The 19102-nt window shown below is 43.6% G+C and overlaps 1 protein-coding gene across 7 annotated transcripts in view; it reads right to left on the bottom strand.

The window, feature by feature from the left end:
* LOC143942800 (NACHT, LRR and PYD domains-containing protein 3-like) overlaps positions 1-19102 on the bottom strand; it is a 415453-nt gene that overhangs the window by 178513 nt on the left and 217838 nt on the right. For all 7 annotated transcript variants that reach the window (XM_077464200.1, XM_077464197.1, XM_077464199.1 and 4 more), the window contains exon 7: positions 6207-7899. In XM_077464200.1, the coding sequence (XP_077320326.1) occupies positions 6207-7899 (1693 nt within the window). The remainder of the gene's footprint in view (positions 1-6206; positions 7900-19102) is intronic.

Below are 19102 nucleotides of genomic sequence, written 5' to 3'. Positions count from 1 at the left end.
AAAATGCATGTTGAAAGGCCTCACTAGGTAATTTAATTCTAGGCATCAACAACTCATTTCTATCCTTCTCATTGGCACGCAAAAGTGCTTGGTCCAACTGACACGGGGCATAACCTTTTTCCCAAAAAAATTCCCTAAGGGCAGAGGCCTCTCAAGAAATTGCTACAATTATTGCAATTTTGTTTAAGCCTCAAAAGTTGACTGACCAGAATGTATCTGAGCCAAGCTGGATGATGGCAACTATGAGTGCTGATAAATCCATTCCGGTCAATCTCCTTGAAATACGTGGAGGTAATAATAAATCTCTCCACCAGCCTTATTCTCAGGTCAAAGAAATGAACCTCAACACGACTGGACTCATGTTGGAATCTGATACCTCTATCATCATTAAGATCCATCATAAATCCATCAAGGGAACATTGATCCCCATCCTATATGAGGAGAACGTCATCTATATACCTCCTCCACACAACCATCTCTGGTCTAGGACTACTATAGATGATGTCGTCCTCCTCCCATTTATATTATTGTTGGTTATAATAGCACTTGCACTTTTATATGTGAAGTGTGATTCACCTTTAAATGTTCACTTTTCAGGTGATGGACAGCGCCACTTACCTCTTTCTATTATTTATAAACATTTGCTTCATTATTGGAGTTTCCCGGGGGGAGTCAGCAGCCCAGTCCATTCAAAAGCGTAGAATCTTACAAATTATATAGGAAAAACAACCTGTGAAGGATCTTGGAGTAGTTTTTTCATGCCTGAATGTGTCAAGTGGTTTTCAAAAACTGCAAAGTTTGCAAAATGTAATTCTGTGTGTATGAAAAGTCATAGAGACAACATTTATGTCAGCGAGGGATTGCATTGTCCCCATTGGGACGTTTTACAGTGGCCATTCCAGTGCTGACTTGGGCCAAGTGGCACATGGGGGCTTTTCAATTTGCCTTCCTCAGTATGCACCAATTAGCAAGAGCGTATGTTTTGGACACCAGTGTGCCTATTTTGTGGCATGCCTCTCAGCCCAGGAGATGGAATAATTCTACAATCGGATGCCAGTTTGCCTGCAGTCTGAGTACAAGTCCATTAAAGAACAGGTCTCTGCCTTAATCCTCTTTTTCAGGCTGCAGATGGGTGGAAGAGCCATTGAACAAATACTTCATGCAGGCTGTAATTTATATACGACCACCAAGGAAATCTTTGTTTCCTTCATGGGACTTGGGCTTGGTTCTGAAAGCACTAGTACAAGCATTCTTTTCTGCAAAGATCCCTTTTGTGTCTTTTTACTAGACTTGGTGATACTACGTAAATCGCCAAAGCTCAATTCTAAAGTGGTATGCAGTTTCCAGGAAAACTGGGGGCAGTCCCTCCACACATTCACACGGGGTCACCGAGTACAGAGCAGGAAGACTTCAATTCCTTACATAAGTTGCTACCAGTATACATACAAAGGTCAAAAGATGTGAGGAAATTGGACAATCTTTTTATCTTGCCATCAAGTTCTCGAGTCCTTTTCTATTGGTGATTAGATTGGCATGCAGGAAGTAGGCCTTTCTGCCCAGGAACAGATGCAAGCTCATTTGACCTGAGGGGTGGCAGCCTTGGGCAGTTATGCCAGAATTTCAGTGGAAGATATATGTGAGACAGCTAGCCTTTAACTCGACTTTACAGGCATGCAGTCAGAAAATTCAGCAAGGTTTGGGATGAGACATAGACATTATTTTTGTCTTTGGCAGCTTTTCTTTGATTGTCAGTGTTTCTTTTCATGTGTTCTCTCTCGCCCATTTATTCAGCTAGTTACATCCCATTGTCTGCTGACGTGAGGTATGGGCAGGAATAAAGAAAATTGTTATCAAATACCGTCATTTTCCTTTCTTGGCTTGTCCTCACGCCAGCACAGGACTCCCTCCCTAGTGGCCTGTCACAGGCTAGGTTATTGAACACTTGAGTGGGGGAGGGGCTGTCTTTTATTTAGCTATGAAGAGGTGGCCCATAGGGCGCCAGATGAGGCATTAACCCATTGTGTGCTGATGTGCAGACAGGCCGGAAAAGGCAAATTACGGTAAGTATTTGATAACAATTTTCCATATTCTCACCAGGGAATGGGACATCATTTGGGGAACAAATTACGAATATACAGTTGAAAGATATTATAAAAGAAGAAAAGATCTGCCCATTTCAGCAATTTAAACACAGGAGTGATTAAATGACACTGAATGAAAGACGGTATTTACCACTAAAACATTTTATATCAACTCTACCACAGCCAATTAGAAAGGAAGAGGATCTGAACTTAATTGAACATCTTTGTATTTCACAGGAGATTGTGAAAAACTCTGTAGCAAGATTTATAAAATACTCACGGGGTTGGCAGAGCTGAGAATCCCTCCATTCAGTAGAAAATGGGAAAGGGAATGGGGAACACGATTAGAATAATGACAAAAAAAGTAAAATGCTAAAAGCAGTACATAGTTCTGAAGTAGACATAAATACAAATGAAATTAACTATAAATATATGTCAAGATGGTATATAACACACGAGAAGGTACAAAAATATCAACCAGAGAAATCACCATTGTGTTGGAGAGGTTGTAATGTGAAGGGCACTATAATTTATATATGGTGGGAATGTCCTAAAATGTGAGAGTATTGGCAAGAGGTGGAGAAATGTATTGAAGAGGTTTTAGGAAGGATTTGGAATACCAGACGACCCGTGGTGCTGTCTATTTCATAGTACAGATAAAACAATAAAGGAGAACTGTATTGCCACATTTGCTAAATGCGGCAAAGGGAGTTATCCCCAACATAATGGCTAAACCCAGAAAGACCCTCAATAAGGGAATATTTTAAAAGAGTCAATTACATACAGTATATAATATGGAGAATGTATGTAGTAGGGAAGAAGACAGGACAGAAAAATTTGCTGGAATTTGGGAAAAGTGGACAGACTTTAACCGCTTGCTGACCAGCCGCCGTCATTTTACTGTGGCAGGTCGGCATGATCCCGTGAACCGTCATAGCTATTTCGTTGGCTCGCTGGATCAGAATAGCAGGTGCGCACCAGCGGATGGCCACGAGCGATCGCAAGCATGAGGGACAGAACATGGAAGTGTGTGCGTAAACACACAAATCCCTGTTCTGTTCTGAGAGGAGTGACAGATTATGTGTTCCTATTAGCTAGGAACCACGATCCGTCACTTCCTATGGTCAGTCCCCTCCCCCTTCAGTTAGAATCACCTCCCAGGGAACACGGTTAACCCTTCACTGCCAGTGACATTTTTACAGTAATAGTAATAATAATAATAATTTCGTTTATAGCAAAAAAATAGAAACCGCAGCAGCAATCAAATACCACCAAAAGAAAGCTCTATTTGGGGAAAAAATAAGAATTTTGTTTCGGTGCAGCTTCGCATTACGGTGCAATTGTCAGTTAAAGCGACGCAGTGCTGAATCGCAAAAAATGGCCCGGTCATTCAGCAGCCAAATCTTTCAGTGCTGAAGTGGTTAAGAAAACCAACAAATATGTAAAAATATGTGTGGAGTAAGGAACGAGTGTGAGGTAGTTGGAGAGGAGGAGGAGTCTGGTACAGGAGGGGGGAGGAGGAGGGGAGGTGGTATAGGGGAAAATAGTAATATATGTATTTGGTACTTGTGATTTGCTTTCATTTCATTTTCTGTAAGCATTTTATATTGAGAAATTAAAAAAAAGGAAAAGTAGAGCCTCATATGAGTTTCTTTTTAAATTGGAGTAAAGTAGTGTACATAGTAGCACGTATACCCTGATCCACAGTCTGCTCATCCTTGGACATGTCCACCAAATGGGCACCATTGTGCCTGTCTGAGCACAACCATGAAAGCATAATGGAGAATACTGTGGAATAATGCATGGGAAACGGTCTGGAGTATAGTACCAGCTGTACACTATTTTGTACACTTTTTCTAGCATTAGTACATTCTTGGAATATTTAATAATATTCTGTGTCATGACCCGCCAGTCCTCTGGAACCAGCGCAGCCCTTAGCTCACTTTCCCATTGACCTCAATAGTTACTGTAGATTTTCTCCGAGAGACAATAGCAGAGTATACGAGCGAGATGATACCTGAAGGGTATGGGCCGTGATTTGCAGATATTTTTTAAAAGAAGTCAGGCTGTAATGTGGAGTTTGCAAACAAAGAAGTTGAAAAACAATATGTCTAAGCTGCAGGCAGCAACAATGCTCTTGCAATGGAATATTGTGTGAATATCTGAGAGAATTGGAAGTGAGTATCCGCATAGGGGACCTTTCCTTTTCAATCTGCAGTGCTGTCATTCATTTTCTCAAAAATGCAAAATGGCAACCTGGAGGTGTTCTGTATACAGATGGTATAGAGAGATGGTATACACAAATGTTGTACAGAACACCCCATGAAAATGTCATATCCTGCTTGTGTGATTGGCTCACTGATTTTGCCAGAAGTCTGCACTAAGATACAAGTTAGATTTCAGGCATCCCCTGCAACAAAAATTGCATTTTTGGTGAGATACTGCCAAAGGGAAATCACGTCTAAAGAGATGCATACCCTGCCACTTTCCTTATTAGAGTCCTGCGAGTGCAGTAGCTGGCTGATCATTATAAAATCACTCCCATTCACATTCATTCTGGACATTGACAAACTCTAACATTTATTCAGAATAACAAAAACTACGAATCTGCAACAAAATTTGTTACAATCCCTGCAATGTACATAGATCAACCAGAGCGGAGTTTTTTTTTCAAAGGGTCAAATAAAGGATCCAGGGAAGGCTCCAAAATCACAGCTGTATAAAAATCAATGGATGAAGGATGACCAGGGAGGAGAGGTGAGGGTTAGAAAAACACTGATACATCAAAGTGCTTCTTATCTATGCTGATGTGACTTAACATAAAAAGCTATGGGGCTGAATTCACACTCACTCACACCTTTTCCAAAATTGCACTGTGCTGAGATGATCATTCATCTCTTCTTTCTGGGAAATATTAAAAATGTCATAAGAAATGTATTTCTCTTTTGGTTACAAAGACCTACCACATGTTACCTTCAGAGGGCGTTGTAGGCCCAAATTACAGTACATAGCTGTCAGCATTAGATGGAGAGGGTTGTTGGTGTATTCCCGCCCTTTAACCTTCCTTTACTGTATCCAAAAAATTAAAAGGTTTTGCCTTTAGTTCTACTTTGAAGTGGATGTAAATCCCATTCTTGAAAATTGACCTGGGCACATATATCTGTAGTGTTTACTTATCTCAAAGCCCCATGTCCAGTGTCTTTCTGCTGCTTTGTTCCTCTGTTATCAGCATGATAACTTCTGACAAGCTCTTTGACACAGGAGATAAAAACATCTGGAAATTTGTGTTGGGGTGGGTGCTATAAATAGATTAGCAGAGAGCTTGTCTCTTCACAGAACAGCTCTGCATGTTTCTTCCTTCCTCTGCCTATGTGGAGGGGGTGTGTGCCTTTCCTCCAATCATCTCACACACAGTGTATGCCCAGACTCCCCACCCAGTGCTGGAACAGGAAGAAACAAATCCAACACAACGTTCACTTTCTAAACCGTGTATAAAGCTGGAGACAGCAGATATACATGAAAAACGTATGTAGGAGGATTTGTTTCATCTCTGTGTATCATCTGAGGCTGTTCACTTCACTGGGTATATGTGAGGGTTTACATTCACTTTAAAGGGGTTGTAAAGGTAATTTTTTTATTTTCTACATAGGTTCCTTTGAGCTAGTGCATTGTTGGTTCACTTACCTTTTCCTTTGATTTCCCTTCTAAATGTTTTTTTGCTTTGTTTGAATATCTCACTTCCTGTTTCTCCTCAGTAAACTTCTCACCATTATTCGAGCTGGTGGTTAGTCAGCCAGAACAGCTTACTGAACAGCTTACTGAGGAGGAACAGGAAGTGAGAAATTCAGACAAAGAAAACAAAGAAAAAAAAAACATTTAGAAGGGAAATCGAAGGAAAAGATAAGTGAACCAACAATGCACTAGCTTAAAGGAAGCTATGTAGAAAATAAAAAATTTACCTTTACAACCCCTTTAAGTCTTATCTGATGTATTCAGATAAATAGATGTGTACAGTCTGCATATAACAGAAAACAAATCATACTGATAATCAGAAATTTCTCTGGAAAAAACACCTGAAAATACCAATTTATTACAGCAATGTGATTATTCAGATCAAAGATTTACCTCAAACTCTTGATATTGTGTAGAGTCGATACAAGTTTCCTCAATCCTTCACTCTGAATATTACATGAAGTTAGATCTACTTCTGTCCTTCTGCAGGATCGAAGGATAAAAGACAGCACAGAGCAGTCCAGAGGGCTGAGGGGGACACGAGAAAAGTCAACTTTGTTTGATCCAATACATTGTGCCACCAGAGCCTTATTCCTGCTCTCATACAGATAGTAGAATACATTAAGAAGCTTTCTCTTGTCAGATCTTTGGTCTGTGATTTTCTTCTGGATCCAGGTGATGACATGTCTGGCAGCCTGAGTAGACAATTCTCCTACATGAGACTTTAACATGGATCTAGTAGAAGAGTCTGAGAGACCGCAGAGGAAACGGAGGAATATTTCAGCTCGGCCGTCTTTGTAAGATTCAGCATCATCAAGTGTTTTCTGTAATCTTTCAGGATTATTGTTAATAAAATGGACTAAAGCAGCAAAAAACTCCTGAAGAGTGAGATGTAAGAAGCTGTAATCCACATCAGGAGGCTGACCAGATTCCATCATGAAAGATGAGAAGAGATGATTATCATTTCTCACACTGAATGATTCCAGATGACGCTCATCAAATACAATCATGTGATTCATGACTCCATGTTCTGCCATCCGCCCAATAGATGTCAGCAGTTCCCGGGCAGTGTGACCACCATCTTTATTCTGGCTGTGATTGGCCAGAATGTTGGAGACAAATGTCACAAAGAGTTGTGTCACAGTTTTGGGTAATGATGTCATCAGCTGATCGGTGATTGTTGGTTGGGATCTGAAGCACATTGATAACACTGTACAGATGATCCAGCAGTATGATGGGATATAACAGAAAGTGTACAGTGTGTCATTCTCCTGCACATAAAGAAAAGCCTTCTCTGATAATTCCTCATTTCCAAAGAAATTATTGAAGAAGATCAGTCTGTCTCCATGGAGAAATCCCATGATCTCAGCTATTCTCTGGAAAACACCGGTATTAACTGATGCCAGTCTGGTTGGACGGCTGGTTATCAGTACAGAGCAACCCTTAAGAAGACTCTGCCTCACCAAACTGTCCACAATCTCACCAAAATGTGATCTCTGTTTTGGATTGGACAATTTACTTGATCTGGAATCTGTTTGGTGAATACTTTCATCTAATCCATCAAATATAAACAGAAGTCTCTCTGGATCTTGTAAAATGTCTCCAATCTGACTCTCCAGATGTGGATATTGATGAAGAATCATCTCCTCCAAGCTGACCTCTCCCAGTCTATTAAGGTCCCGGAATCTGAAGAAGAAGAGAAAGGCAAATCTCTGGTAGTGTTTTCCGGTCACCCAGTCATAGACAAACTTCTGCATCATTGTGGTCTTCCCTATTCCTGGCACTCCGCTCACCATTACTGCATGTGGTACACAATGTGACTGGGGATTCCATCGGAACAGCTTGTTGGGGGAAATGTGTTCCAGTCTAGTTTGTGTTTCCTTCAAGCATTCCTCATGTTTTACCCCAGTCTGTATTATCTCATTCTGGGGACGTTCCCTGAACTGATCGGTGGAGACTACAATCAGATCCACATAACGCTCATTGATGAGGAATCTTTGTGGTTCCAGGGTAGTTCCTGGGGGTCTATGCTCCACCAGAGTCTCAGTCTTCTCCATCAGATGTTGTTTGTGCTTTTCCTGAATATCTGGGAATATAAAGGAAATATTTTATGGATCAGGTTAAAGCAAAAATCAAGAATGTTGATGTTATTTTCTTCTGTATTGATCATAATATTAGTTTGGTTTTATCATTACTACATTCTCATTTCAAATGCTTACCATACAGGTTACTTAGTTTGGTCATCCATATTACTTGAGGACAGACATTTTTTTCTCAGAAATATATAAACACTTTTTATCCTTTTAAAGACATTACAAGTACAGAAAAATATCTGATATACTTGTCCCCTAAATAGCTCTTATGACAGATGTAGCGCACTACCCCCTTGGGAGCTGCAATCTTGTTCATTACCTTTCTGTCAGTTTGCCCCGTTTCTTCCTTCTCCATGTAATTTACACACCAGATGACTGTAAGGTTGATAATGCTTTATTCTGGGGTAGTTCATGAAATGATGAAGCAGATGGTACGAGATGCCCTTTAATTCATATTGGCATATTACTTCTTTTTCACACTTCTTGCAATTTTTTTTACCAAAAATACATATCGGCCTAAACTGTGGAGAAAAAAATGTTTTTTATATGTTTTGGGGATATTTATTATAGCCCTCCACTACCATGGCTTAGCGGCATCGTTAGGGGGGTGAAGTCCACACCCAGGTGACACATGCTAGAGGGGTAACACCGTCCTGACTCTCCCGAGGGTGAGTGAAGCCTTGTTTTTTTTTAGCTGTCCTAACCGTAACATCTCCAGTATCACAGCCGTGCTGCCCTGGCCTGTGTCCTTCATCCTCCTCCTACTTCCCTGCTGCTGAGCCGGTCACATGTGTCACTATCTCCACCTGGGTGGCACGGCTGCACACTGTTCTCTCCACTCCAGCTGCCGCCCGGGACGGGTGTACTACAGTTTACCTAGATGCCCATCCTGCCCTGGCCCCGAGCTGGTGCTGTGATGGGAAGGAGGGTGTCAGCTTGCATTGAGGAGGTGACCGCCGCCAGGCCAAGCCCAAGTTGAGGTGGGAGAGTTGCCATGGTGTTGGCACGCCACCCATTACACCTGAGAGCTAGTGTGGGACTGGGAGGAGTGTATATGTATAGTGAGAAAGGGATGTCACCACTCCAGGCAGGTCAGATTGGAATGAATCTCTCCTCTAGTTTGGAAGCCACAGGTGCTTGCAATGCATATAGCAATGAGATTTGAGAAAAATTCTGGACAGCCGCACTCCAAAAAATAGGCTTTATTCTTCAAAAAATACAAGCCACAGCAGAATGGACAGAAGAGCTGACGCATTTCACACTATCAAACAGTGCTTAATCATAGCTCATATGATGTCTAGCACCCTGTACTGGGCTGATAACCGAGAGAGGGGGGGTTGGGAGCTGGGCACAGCTATATATATATTATATTAATAAATAAATAAATATATATATATATATATAACAAATACATAGCCTGGGGGTGATATGGGAGGGGAGAGGGGAACTACTAGCACAAGTGAAGAGGGGGTCTGCACTGAAGGAGGTCTATGCTTATGGAGGGGGGACTGCACAGAGGGGGATCTATGCTGATGTAGGGGGTCTGCACTAAGGGAGGATCTATGCTGATGGAGGGGGTCTGTACTGAGGGGGGATCTATGCTTATGGAGGGGGTCTGCACTGAGGGGGGATCTATGCTGATGGAGGGGGTCTGCACTGGGGGGTCTATGCTGATCGAGGGTGTCTGCACTGAGGGGGATCTATGCTGATGGAGGGGGTCTGCACTGAGAGGGGTCTATGCTTATGGAGGGGGGTCTGCACTGAGGGGGATCTATGCTTATGGAGGGGGGGTCTGCACTAAGGGGGATCAATGCTTATGGAGGGGGTTTGCACTGGAGGGTCTATGCTGATGGAGGGGGTCTGCACTGAGGGGGGATCTATGCTGATGGAGGGGGTCTGCACTGAGGGGGATCAATGCTTATGGAGGGGGGTCTGCATTGAAGAGGATCTATGCTTATGGAAGGGGATCTGCACTGAGGGGGGGTCTATGCTTATGGAGGGGGTCTGCACTGAGGGGGATCTATGCTTATGGAGTGGGGATCTGCACTGAGGGGGTCTATACTGATGGAGGGGGAGGGAGTATGCACTGAGAGGGGTCTATGCTTATGGAGGGGGGTCTGCAATGAGGGGGTCTATGCTGATTGAGGGGGGTCTGCACTGAGGGGGGCCTATGCTGATGGAGGGGGGTCGGCACCGAGGGGGGTCTATGCTGATGGAGGGGGGTCGGCACCGAGGGGGGTCTATGCTGATGGAGGGGGATCTATGCTTGTGGAGTGGGGATCTGCACTGAGGGGGTCTATACTGATGGAGGGGGAGGGAGTATGCACTGAGAGGGGTCTATGCTTATGGAGGGGGGTCTGCAATGAGGGGGTCTATGCTGATGGAGGGTGTCTGCACTGAGGGGTCTATGCTGATGGAGGGGAGGGAGATCTGCACCGAGGGGTTCTATTCTGATGGCGGGGGTGTCTGCGCTGAGGGGGACTATGTTCATGGAGGGGGTCTGCACTGAGGGGTACTATGTTTATGGAGGGGGTCTGCACTGAGTGGTATCTATGCTGATGGAGGGGGGTCTGCACTGAGGGGGATCTATGCTGATGGAGGGGGTTCTGCACTGAGGGGGATCTATGCTGATTTAGAGGGGTCTGCACTGAGGGGGATCTATGCTGATTTAGAGGGGTCTGCACTGAGGGGGTTCTATGCTGATGGGGGTCTTCACTGAGGAGGAGGAGGTTTGTACTTAATGGGGGGTTTATACTGAGGAAAGAAGTCAGTACTTAATGGAAGGGGTCTGTACTGAAGGGGGACTATAATTGGCAGAGGGGGGTGACACCAATTTTTTTCGCACCAGTGACACCAACCCTAGTGACACCACTGCCATGGCTATACTATATATGGTGGTGATGGTAAAAAGGTTAGAGTTTGATTGTTTGTCTTGGGCCTTGGACTTGATTTCCCTTGGTTATTTAAAAGAGAAGTATGGGTTTCATTTTTTCTGCTTAATCCTAATACTTATGAGCTGCTGGTATCTGCAAATCTTTCCTGCCCTCTGAGAAGTGCACCGTTTCTGTTGAAATAGATTTAATTACCTGTGGGAGGGTCTACAGACTTTCTTGAAGCGTCATACTGAAAATGGGGAATCTGGATCCACCCCCTACCTGTCATCTGTGTGATGACATCAGCTCTGAGCTCTACTCGTTCCCGAGACCAAACACAACCCACAGAGCTGTTCTCCTCCTCCCCTACTCCCTGTTGTAGACAGAACGATCTCTACACACATTCAGGAAAGCAGCAGGCATTAGTGAGTGTAGAAGTCAGTGATAGTGCTCTGTAAAGTGTACTATATTCTACTTTCCTGCTAAAATTATAATGCAAATAATACATTTTTAAAGTAAAATACAACACTGGCTTTTGTCAGCATTGCCTGTATTTACTGTAAAACAATTAGAGCTAATATTGTGATTTTATAATTTTATTGGCTGTTCAAATTGTTCTATGTGATTGAGGTCATGGCTAGGGGTACAGGGATTGGGGAGGATGAGATTGTATAGGAGTACAGTGGATGGGGATGATGGGACTGTATAGGAGTACAGGAGATGGGGATGATGAGATTGTATAGGAGTATAGGGGATGGGGATGATGGGACTGTATAGGAGTACAGGGGATGGGGATGATAGGATTGTATAGGAGTACAGGAGATGGGGATGATGAGATTGTATAGGAGTATAGGGGATGGGGATGATGGGACTGTATAGGAGTACAGGGGATGGGGATGATAGGATTGTATAGGAGTACAGGAGATGGGGATGACGGGACTGCATTGGAGTACATATAACAAAACACGGGTCCCTAGAGACAGGTAACCCAGAGAAAAGTGAGGCTCACTGAGGAACACAGCACCAAAATCACAAAAGAGTAACATTTAATTCATTAGAAATTTTTGGGAAAATATAATCCACTATATTATACAAAATACACTTATAATTAGTGATGGACGAACTTCCGACGGGACGTTTCGCGAACGCGGACCGCGAACGGGGCTGACCGTTCGCGAAACCGAACGTTCGCCGCGGGCTCCATTGACTTCAATGGGAGGCGAACGTTTCAAATCTTTAGGTCGAATTTGCAACCACTAGGTAATTATTAGCAGGGAAAACATAGCCCCACCACATGGCCAATGACATAACACATGTATGAGGTGAATTTGGGATCGATAACTACAAGCAGGGCAGGACTTAGGGTGGTGGGGGCCCCTGGGCTTGAGTCACCTTCGGGCCCTACCTTCTATACATTACCGTATTTATCGGCGTATAACACGCACCCCAAGTTTAGGAGGGAATTTTAGGGAAAAAACTTTTGAGGGAAGTTTAAGGAAAAAACTTACATTTAAATGCCCATCAACGCAGCCTTATCAGTGTCCATCTGAAATCTTGCCCATCCATCTGCAGCCTTGTCAGTGTCATTTGCAGGCTTGTCATTGCAGTCTTGAAGTTTAAAAATGGCGCTGCCGAGATACAGAGTCGTGTGTATCTTGGCGGCTCTCGGGCCCTCTCGCAGTCCCTAGCAGAGCCAAGAGTAGTCGAGTGTACTCGGCTCGCCTCACAGTCACGCCCAGTCCCTGTGTTATGTCCATCATAGGGCGGGACTGGGCATAACTGTGAGCGGAGCCGAGCCGGGTACACTCGGCTATGTATCTTGGCGGGGCCCCCTATTGAGTGGGGCCCATGGGCTTGAGCCCAGTCAAGCCCAATGGTAAGTCCTGCCCTGACTACAAGCATTCTTTTTTTATTTGGGAAATTGTTCTGACAATTCAGGACTGTGGAGCGCATGAAGGCAATGGAGGAGAGGGAAGGTCAGGGACCAGGGTAGGCAAAGAAGAGGGTGCAGGAGATGATCACCAGCAGCGTGACATACAGCAATGACACATGCACCATGATAGAGGCATCTGACAACAGCACCGTGATAGAGGGCACTGACATCAGCAGCATGACATAAAGCATTAACACCAGCACCGTGACATACAGCATTGACAGCAACACCGTGATAGAGAGCACTGACATCAGAAGCGTGACATTAAGTACTGACATCAGCACCGTGATATACAGCACTGACAGCAGCACCGTGACATACAGCACTGACATCAGAAGCGTGACATACAGCACTGACAGCAACACCGTGATAGAGAGTACTGACATCAGAAGCGTGACATTAAGCACTGACATCAGCACCGTGATATACAGCACTGACAGCAGCACCGTGATAGAGGGCACTGACATCAGAAGCGTGACATACAGCACTGACAGCAGCACCGTGATAGAAAGTACTGACATCAGAAGCGTGACATTAAGCATTAACACCAGCACCGTGACATACAGCATTGACAGCAACACCGTGATAGAGAGTACTGACATCAGAAGCGTGACATTAAGCACTGACATCAGCACCGTGATATACAGCACTGACAGCAGCACCGTGACATTAAGCACTCACACCAGCACCGTGATATACAGCACTGACAGCAGCACCGTAAGCAGCCCCAGGAGTAAGTCAGCACAGCACAGGGATGGTGTGATCCCCTCATAATAAGAACCCCCAGGAGGAAGTCAGCACAGCACAGGGATATCATAAGCAGCCCCAGTAGAAATATGACACCGCTCAACCTCTTCAAAGAGGAGGGTAGGGGCATATAGTACAGTGTGCTTTTTTGGGACAAGGAAGTGAGCCAAATGAAGAAAGAAGGTAGTGCACCTCAACCCTATGTATTGTGGACCGATAACAGTCCTTATAGAATAGCAGACTGTACCTCACTCAACCCTAAGTACTGTAGCACCCTAGACCAAGTTACCAGTCCTTATAAGAACTTTTGTGGACCAAGCAGGTTGTGTGTTAGTGATTAGCAGACTGTACGTCAGTCCCTATACCAATGAAGGACTGCTGCAGTATAGGGCAGCAGTCAACAGTGGTGCACCTCAACCCTATGTATTGTGGACCGATAGCGGTCCTTACAGAACAGCAGACTGTACCGCACTGGCGCACTCAACCCTATGTACTGTAGCACCCTAGACCAAGTTACCAGTCCTTATAAGAACTTTTGTGGACCAAGCAGGTTGTGTGTTAGTGATTAGCAGACTGTACGTCAGTCCCTATACCAATGAAGGACTGCTGCAGTATAGGGCAGCAGTCAGCAGTGGTGCACCTCAACCCTATCTATTGTGGACCGATAGCGGTCCTTACAGAACAGCAGACTGTACCGCACTGGCGCACTCAACCCTATGTACTGTAGCACCCTACACAGACCAAGTTACCAGTCCTGATAAAGAGCTTTGTGGAACAAGTGAGTTGTGAATGTTTAGCAGACTGCAGCAGAAGGGCAGCAGTCAAGTATAATATCCTTTCTATATTTGGAAGAAAGAATATTATACGTGTACAAGCCTATTACCGTACCACTGATACCAGTCCTGAAAAGAACCTTTGTGGAACTAATAGTAACAGCAAGTCTTTAATCTGACCCTCACTGCCTGACAACACTGCTTCCTTCCTGTCCCTATACAAAGTGGCAAAAAAGAGTAGACTGGAACGATTAGTGGTTACTGGAACAGCTCTTTTGTGGACCTGATAGTAACAGCTAATGATGATGATGATGATGATGATGATGAAAGACTAATCTGGCTGTCCCTGTAGCACACACCGTCCTTTCCCTTTCTCTAAACTGACAAAAGACACTCAGGCTGCTGCAAGAATCAGTAGCACAGCAAACCTATATACACCTAACACCTATACCAGTCCTGAAAAGAACTTTTGTGTACCAAATAGCTAGCGTTTTATCTGTCCCTACTCCACACAGGAACCTTTCCCTATAGTGACAGAAGAAAGAATGTAAAATGGCCACCGGATCGGGTGTATTTATAGGTTAGGGGGAATGTCCAAGTGTCCATGTGCTATCATGTCTCAATTGGCTGGCCTGTACCCCATGACAGACGTGTCATCATAGGTCAAAGTTCTTTTACACATTAAACACGTAAGTCCGCCGGGGCGAACGACGGGAAAAGGCGAGCGAACGTGCGGACCGCGAACGACCGAAATTCGCTGCGAAACGACCGCCGGGCGAACCGTTCGGCCATCACTACTTATAATTCACTAAAACACGCTGGGAGGTCTATACACACAAGCCACCATAAAGTAACATAATGTATCCACTGTTGTTGATCAAAATACCATTGTTTTAGCCCAACAGGCACAGATAAGAAGGAAACATATACACAAAAAACAGTGCTTACATTGAACATAAAACAAAACATACACATCCGGACGCCAGTGGTATCTGAGGCTGGTCCCAGGTTGGTGCCAAAAAGGTTGTTGCAATTTTTTGGCACCTGTGCCTGTTGAGATCGAACAATGGTATTTTGATCAACAACAGTGGATACATTATGTTACTTTATGGTGGCTTATGTGTATAGACCTCCCGGCGTGTTTTAGTGAATTATAAGTTACGACGGGACTACGTTCAGGCTAGTAGCCAATAGCTTTGGTCTAGGAATTTGATCTGAGCATGCGTGGCACTTTATCCGTCGGAGTAGGCTACACATGATCGGAGTATGTCCGATCGGAGCATGTTGTTGGAAAATTTTATAGACAAGTTGGAAAACTTGGTCCGTCGGATATTCCAACGGAAACCACACACAGTCGGATTATCCGACAATACAGTCTGATCGGATACATTCCGTCGGAATCTCCGACCGTGTGTACAAGGGCTAAGTGTATTTTGTATATTATAGTGCATTATATTTTCCCAAAAATTTCTAATGAATTAAATTTTACTCTTTGTGATTTTGGTGCTTTGTTCTGGAGTGAGCCTCACTTTTCTCTGGCTCACCCATCTCTAGGGACCGGTGTTTTGTTATATGTACTGTGATAGAGGTTAGAGGACAGCCCCATGCAACATTTATTACAGTATTAGTAGACCTGTTTTTTTTTTCCTTTTCTTTGTAATTACTTGGTTGGGATCACCGGTGATCCTTTCTATTTAGGTCACTACTGGAAGGTATTTTACTAGTTCACCCATCTAAATCAACTCGTTCTTTTTTTCTTTTGCTATTTGTCCATGGTGTGGTTTAAGTACATACTTCGCTTCACCTTCTCAGGAGGAAGCGATCAAATCACGGTTCAAAGATCATAAAAAACTATTGATCAAGCATTTGAATAGAAAATGGGATGTTTCTTTTTTAGAAACATATATTTCTAACAAAATAGTTCCAAGGGGTCTGAGGGACAGGGTAATCCCATCTGAACCTCTACATAGTCCTAGATTCCTCGATAAGTGGAAGGTGCTCTGTATTGATCATGGGGTATCAGTTATGAAACTTATAGTTGAAGAGGAGAAAATTCAACTAGAGGAATTGATCACTGCCATAACTGAAAGCTCTTTGGGCCTAGAGCCACTCAAAGAATCTGAGGAAAAAAACTGAATGATTCACTTAAAAAGGAGATTGAGAGGACACAACATTCATTAAAAATCACCAAACAATCCAAATTTAGGCGAGATCTAGGGGACTGGGAGAGAGGTGATATCTTTGATTTAAGACCGCACCGAAGTCAAAGTAGAGTAAGACGAGGCAGCAATAGATCATCCACAAGGGGAAGTATATCCCAGAGTGACACTGAGGAGGATAATCAACCAAAATCAGTCACTTTTTTAGACAAAGATGGAGAGGAGGTCGACAACAGGGAAACTCCTTAGGAGGTAAGACCCAAAACACACAAACCACAATCCCCCAAACAATCACAACAGAAAGGAATAAACAGGGATCAAAACTACCCCAAGGGAGGAACCCAGATCAGAAGCCAGAGGAATCAGAGAGATCGGTAGCCAGGACAATGAGATTGGGTAATATGAAGGTTATCAATCTCTCTGATTTTACTCTGAAAAAAGGCATGTTGATCTTTTACAATGTGGTATGTCATTTTCACCTACAAGCCATATGGATGAGTTCACAGTTTTCAAAGATGTTACACTGTTCTTGAGAAAGGTTTTTCTCCGCTCACTATATATTGATAAATCTTCAACTAAAACTGGATCCAATGGGATCGACAATAGAGAGGAAGAGATGTTGGAAATTCTCAACTCTCTATTGGAAGAAAACGAGGGAGCGGAGAACAGCCAAGGCCCATACCTCAGGAAAGCCAAATTAAATATCAGGTCGAGTAGGATGCCACCACTGAATAAGAACAAGTGGTTAAGCCTCTTTCTGGACATGATATAACTTGACTTGGAAAAGGTAGATGGGGCAAGTTTAATGATAATCTATCCCGGGAGGAACAGAAAGCATTACGTGAACTTTCAGAGGCCCAAGAACTAGTTATAAAAAGAAGTGATATGAGAAAGAGGTATTCCGCCTCCTGGGTGATACCCAGACATATCAGAAACTCACTAGGGACCCCTTTCCTAGTTTGGTAGTGGATCTTAACTTCAAGCTAAAACAAGCAGGTGAAGTAGGTCTCCTTACCAAAAGGGAGCTAGAGTACCTTATGGTTGAAGAATATAATATTCAGATTTTTTGCATTATCCATAGGGTACATAAATCCCTCAGTAATCCCCCAGGGCGCCCCATAGTGTCCACGATCAAAAGTCCCCTGGAGAGAGTGGGCAAATACCTTGATAATCTTTTGAAAGGCATGGTGACAAAATTTCCATCGTACGTGAAGTACACTGGGACGTCCTGAGTAGATTGCTGAAATTGACAAACAAATAAAAGGGACGTCCATGGGAGCACCATGGGCCCCAGCACATGCCTGCCTTTATTTGGGATTATAGGAGGAAGAGGTGGTCTATGGGGCACCTATGTACCTGGGCCATGTGCACACGTGGCTCAGGTACATAGATGATGTCCTGATGATATGGAGAGGTAATGAGGACTCCCTTAGGGACTTTATGGGTGAGGACTCCCTTAGGGACTTTATGGATTTCCTTAACATTAATGACCGCAACATCAGATTAACATATGTGTGGGACAGAAAAAGAATCTCATTTTTAGATATATCTATCAGTTTGTCTGATCTATCCCTTTCAACTCATACATTGCGAAAAAAGATACCTCTGCTAACACACTATCGATGGCAGATAGCCATCACCCACAATGGTTAAAAAACAGCATTCCAGTGAGTCAATTCTTTCATATTAAACGGAATTGCTCCAATGCAGAGGACTACAAATGTGAAAGCGCCGAACTGTACAAACGATTTTGTGAAGGGGTTATTCACATAAAGAAATTAGAAGAGCTAAGCGCAAAGCAGCAGGGACAGATTGGCTCTCCCTCTTGAAAAAGAAGACTCCCATCATTCCCCCTTTAAATGTTGATTCAGGCCCATTTAGCATAATTACCCAATTTGGAGCTCAATGGGAAACAGTGTGTTCCATTCTTCAGAAACACTGGGATATTCTCACGAACACACCTGGGATTGCAAAAATTGTAGGCTCAAAACCCACAATGGTGGCTCGATGGGCAAGAAATCTACGCGATCGATTGATCGCCTCAGAATATACCAGGAGCACAGATGATTCATGGCTATCCCAATTTCCAAGAAGGGAATGTTCCCGTGCGGACATTGCCAGGTTTGCCCATATATCCATCGGATTACAGGATTGAGCGATTCACAGAACAAAACAAGCTTTGAAATTGAAAGTCTCATTAACTGTGCTACAACTAGGAGTAATTTACATGCTGACCTGTCCATGCAACAAAAATAGGATTTTTATAACAGCTTACCTGTAAAATCCTTTTCTTTTGAGGTACATCACGGGACACAGAGACTCAATAATTACTGGTGGGTTATGGGGTATCACTAGGTGATTGGACACTGGCACACCCTAGACAGGAAGTTCAATCCCCTCATATAACCCTTCCTCCTACTGGAGGTACCTCAGTTTTGTAGCAAAGCAATATAAGTGTATTAGAAGAGGAAAGGAACCACTGTGTCCCGTGATCTACCTCAAAAGAAAAGGATTTTACAGGTAAGCTATATTAAAAATCCTATTTTCTTTCTTGTACCTCACGGGACACAGAGACTCAGTAATTACTGGTGCTATCTGAGGGGAGGGGAACCACACAACATAGGGTGTACTCAAACCTGAGGACCATGTACCACTGCCTGCAAGCACACTATGCTAAACGGCGAAGTCCTCATGCCTTCATATCCACCTGA

Source organism: Lithobates pipiens, unplaced genomic scaffold, assembly GCF_037356315.1.
Source record: "Lithobates pipiens isolate NorthernLeopardFrog02 unplaced genomic scaffold, aLitPip1_a1.2 Scaffold_30, whole genome shotgun sequence".
Lineage (NCBI taxonomy): Eukaryota > Metazoa > Chordata > Amphibia > Anura > Ranidae > Lithobates > Lithobates pipiens.
Note: the sequence above shows the minus strand (reverse complement) of the source record. Positions and strands in the feature narration are given on the sequence as shown.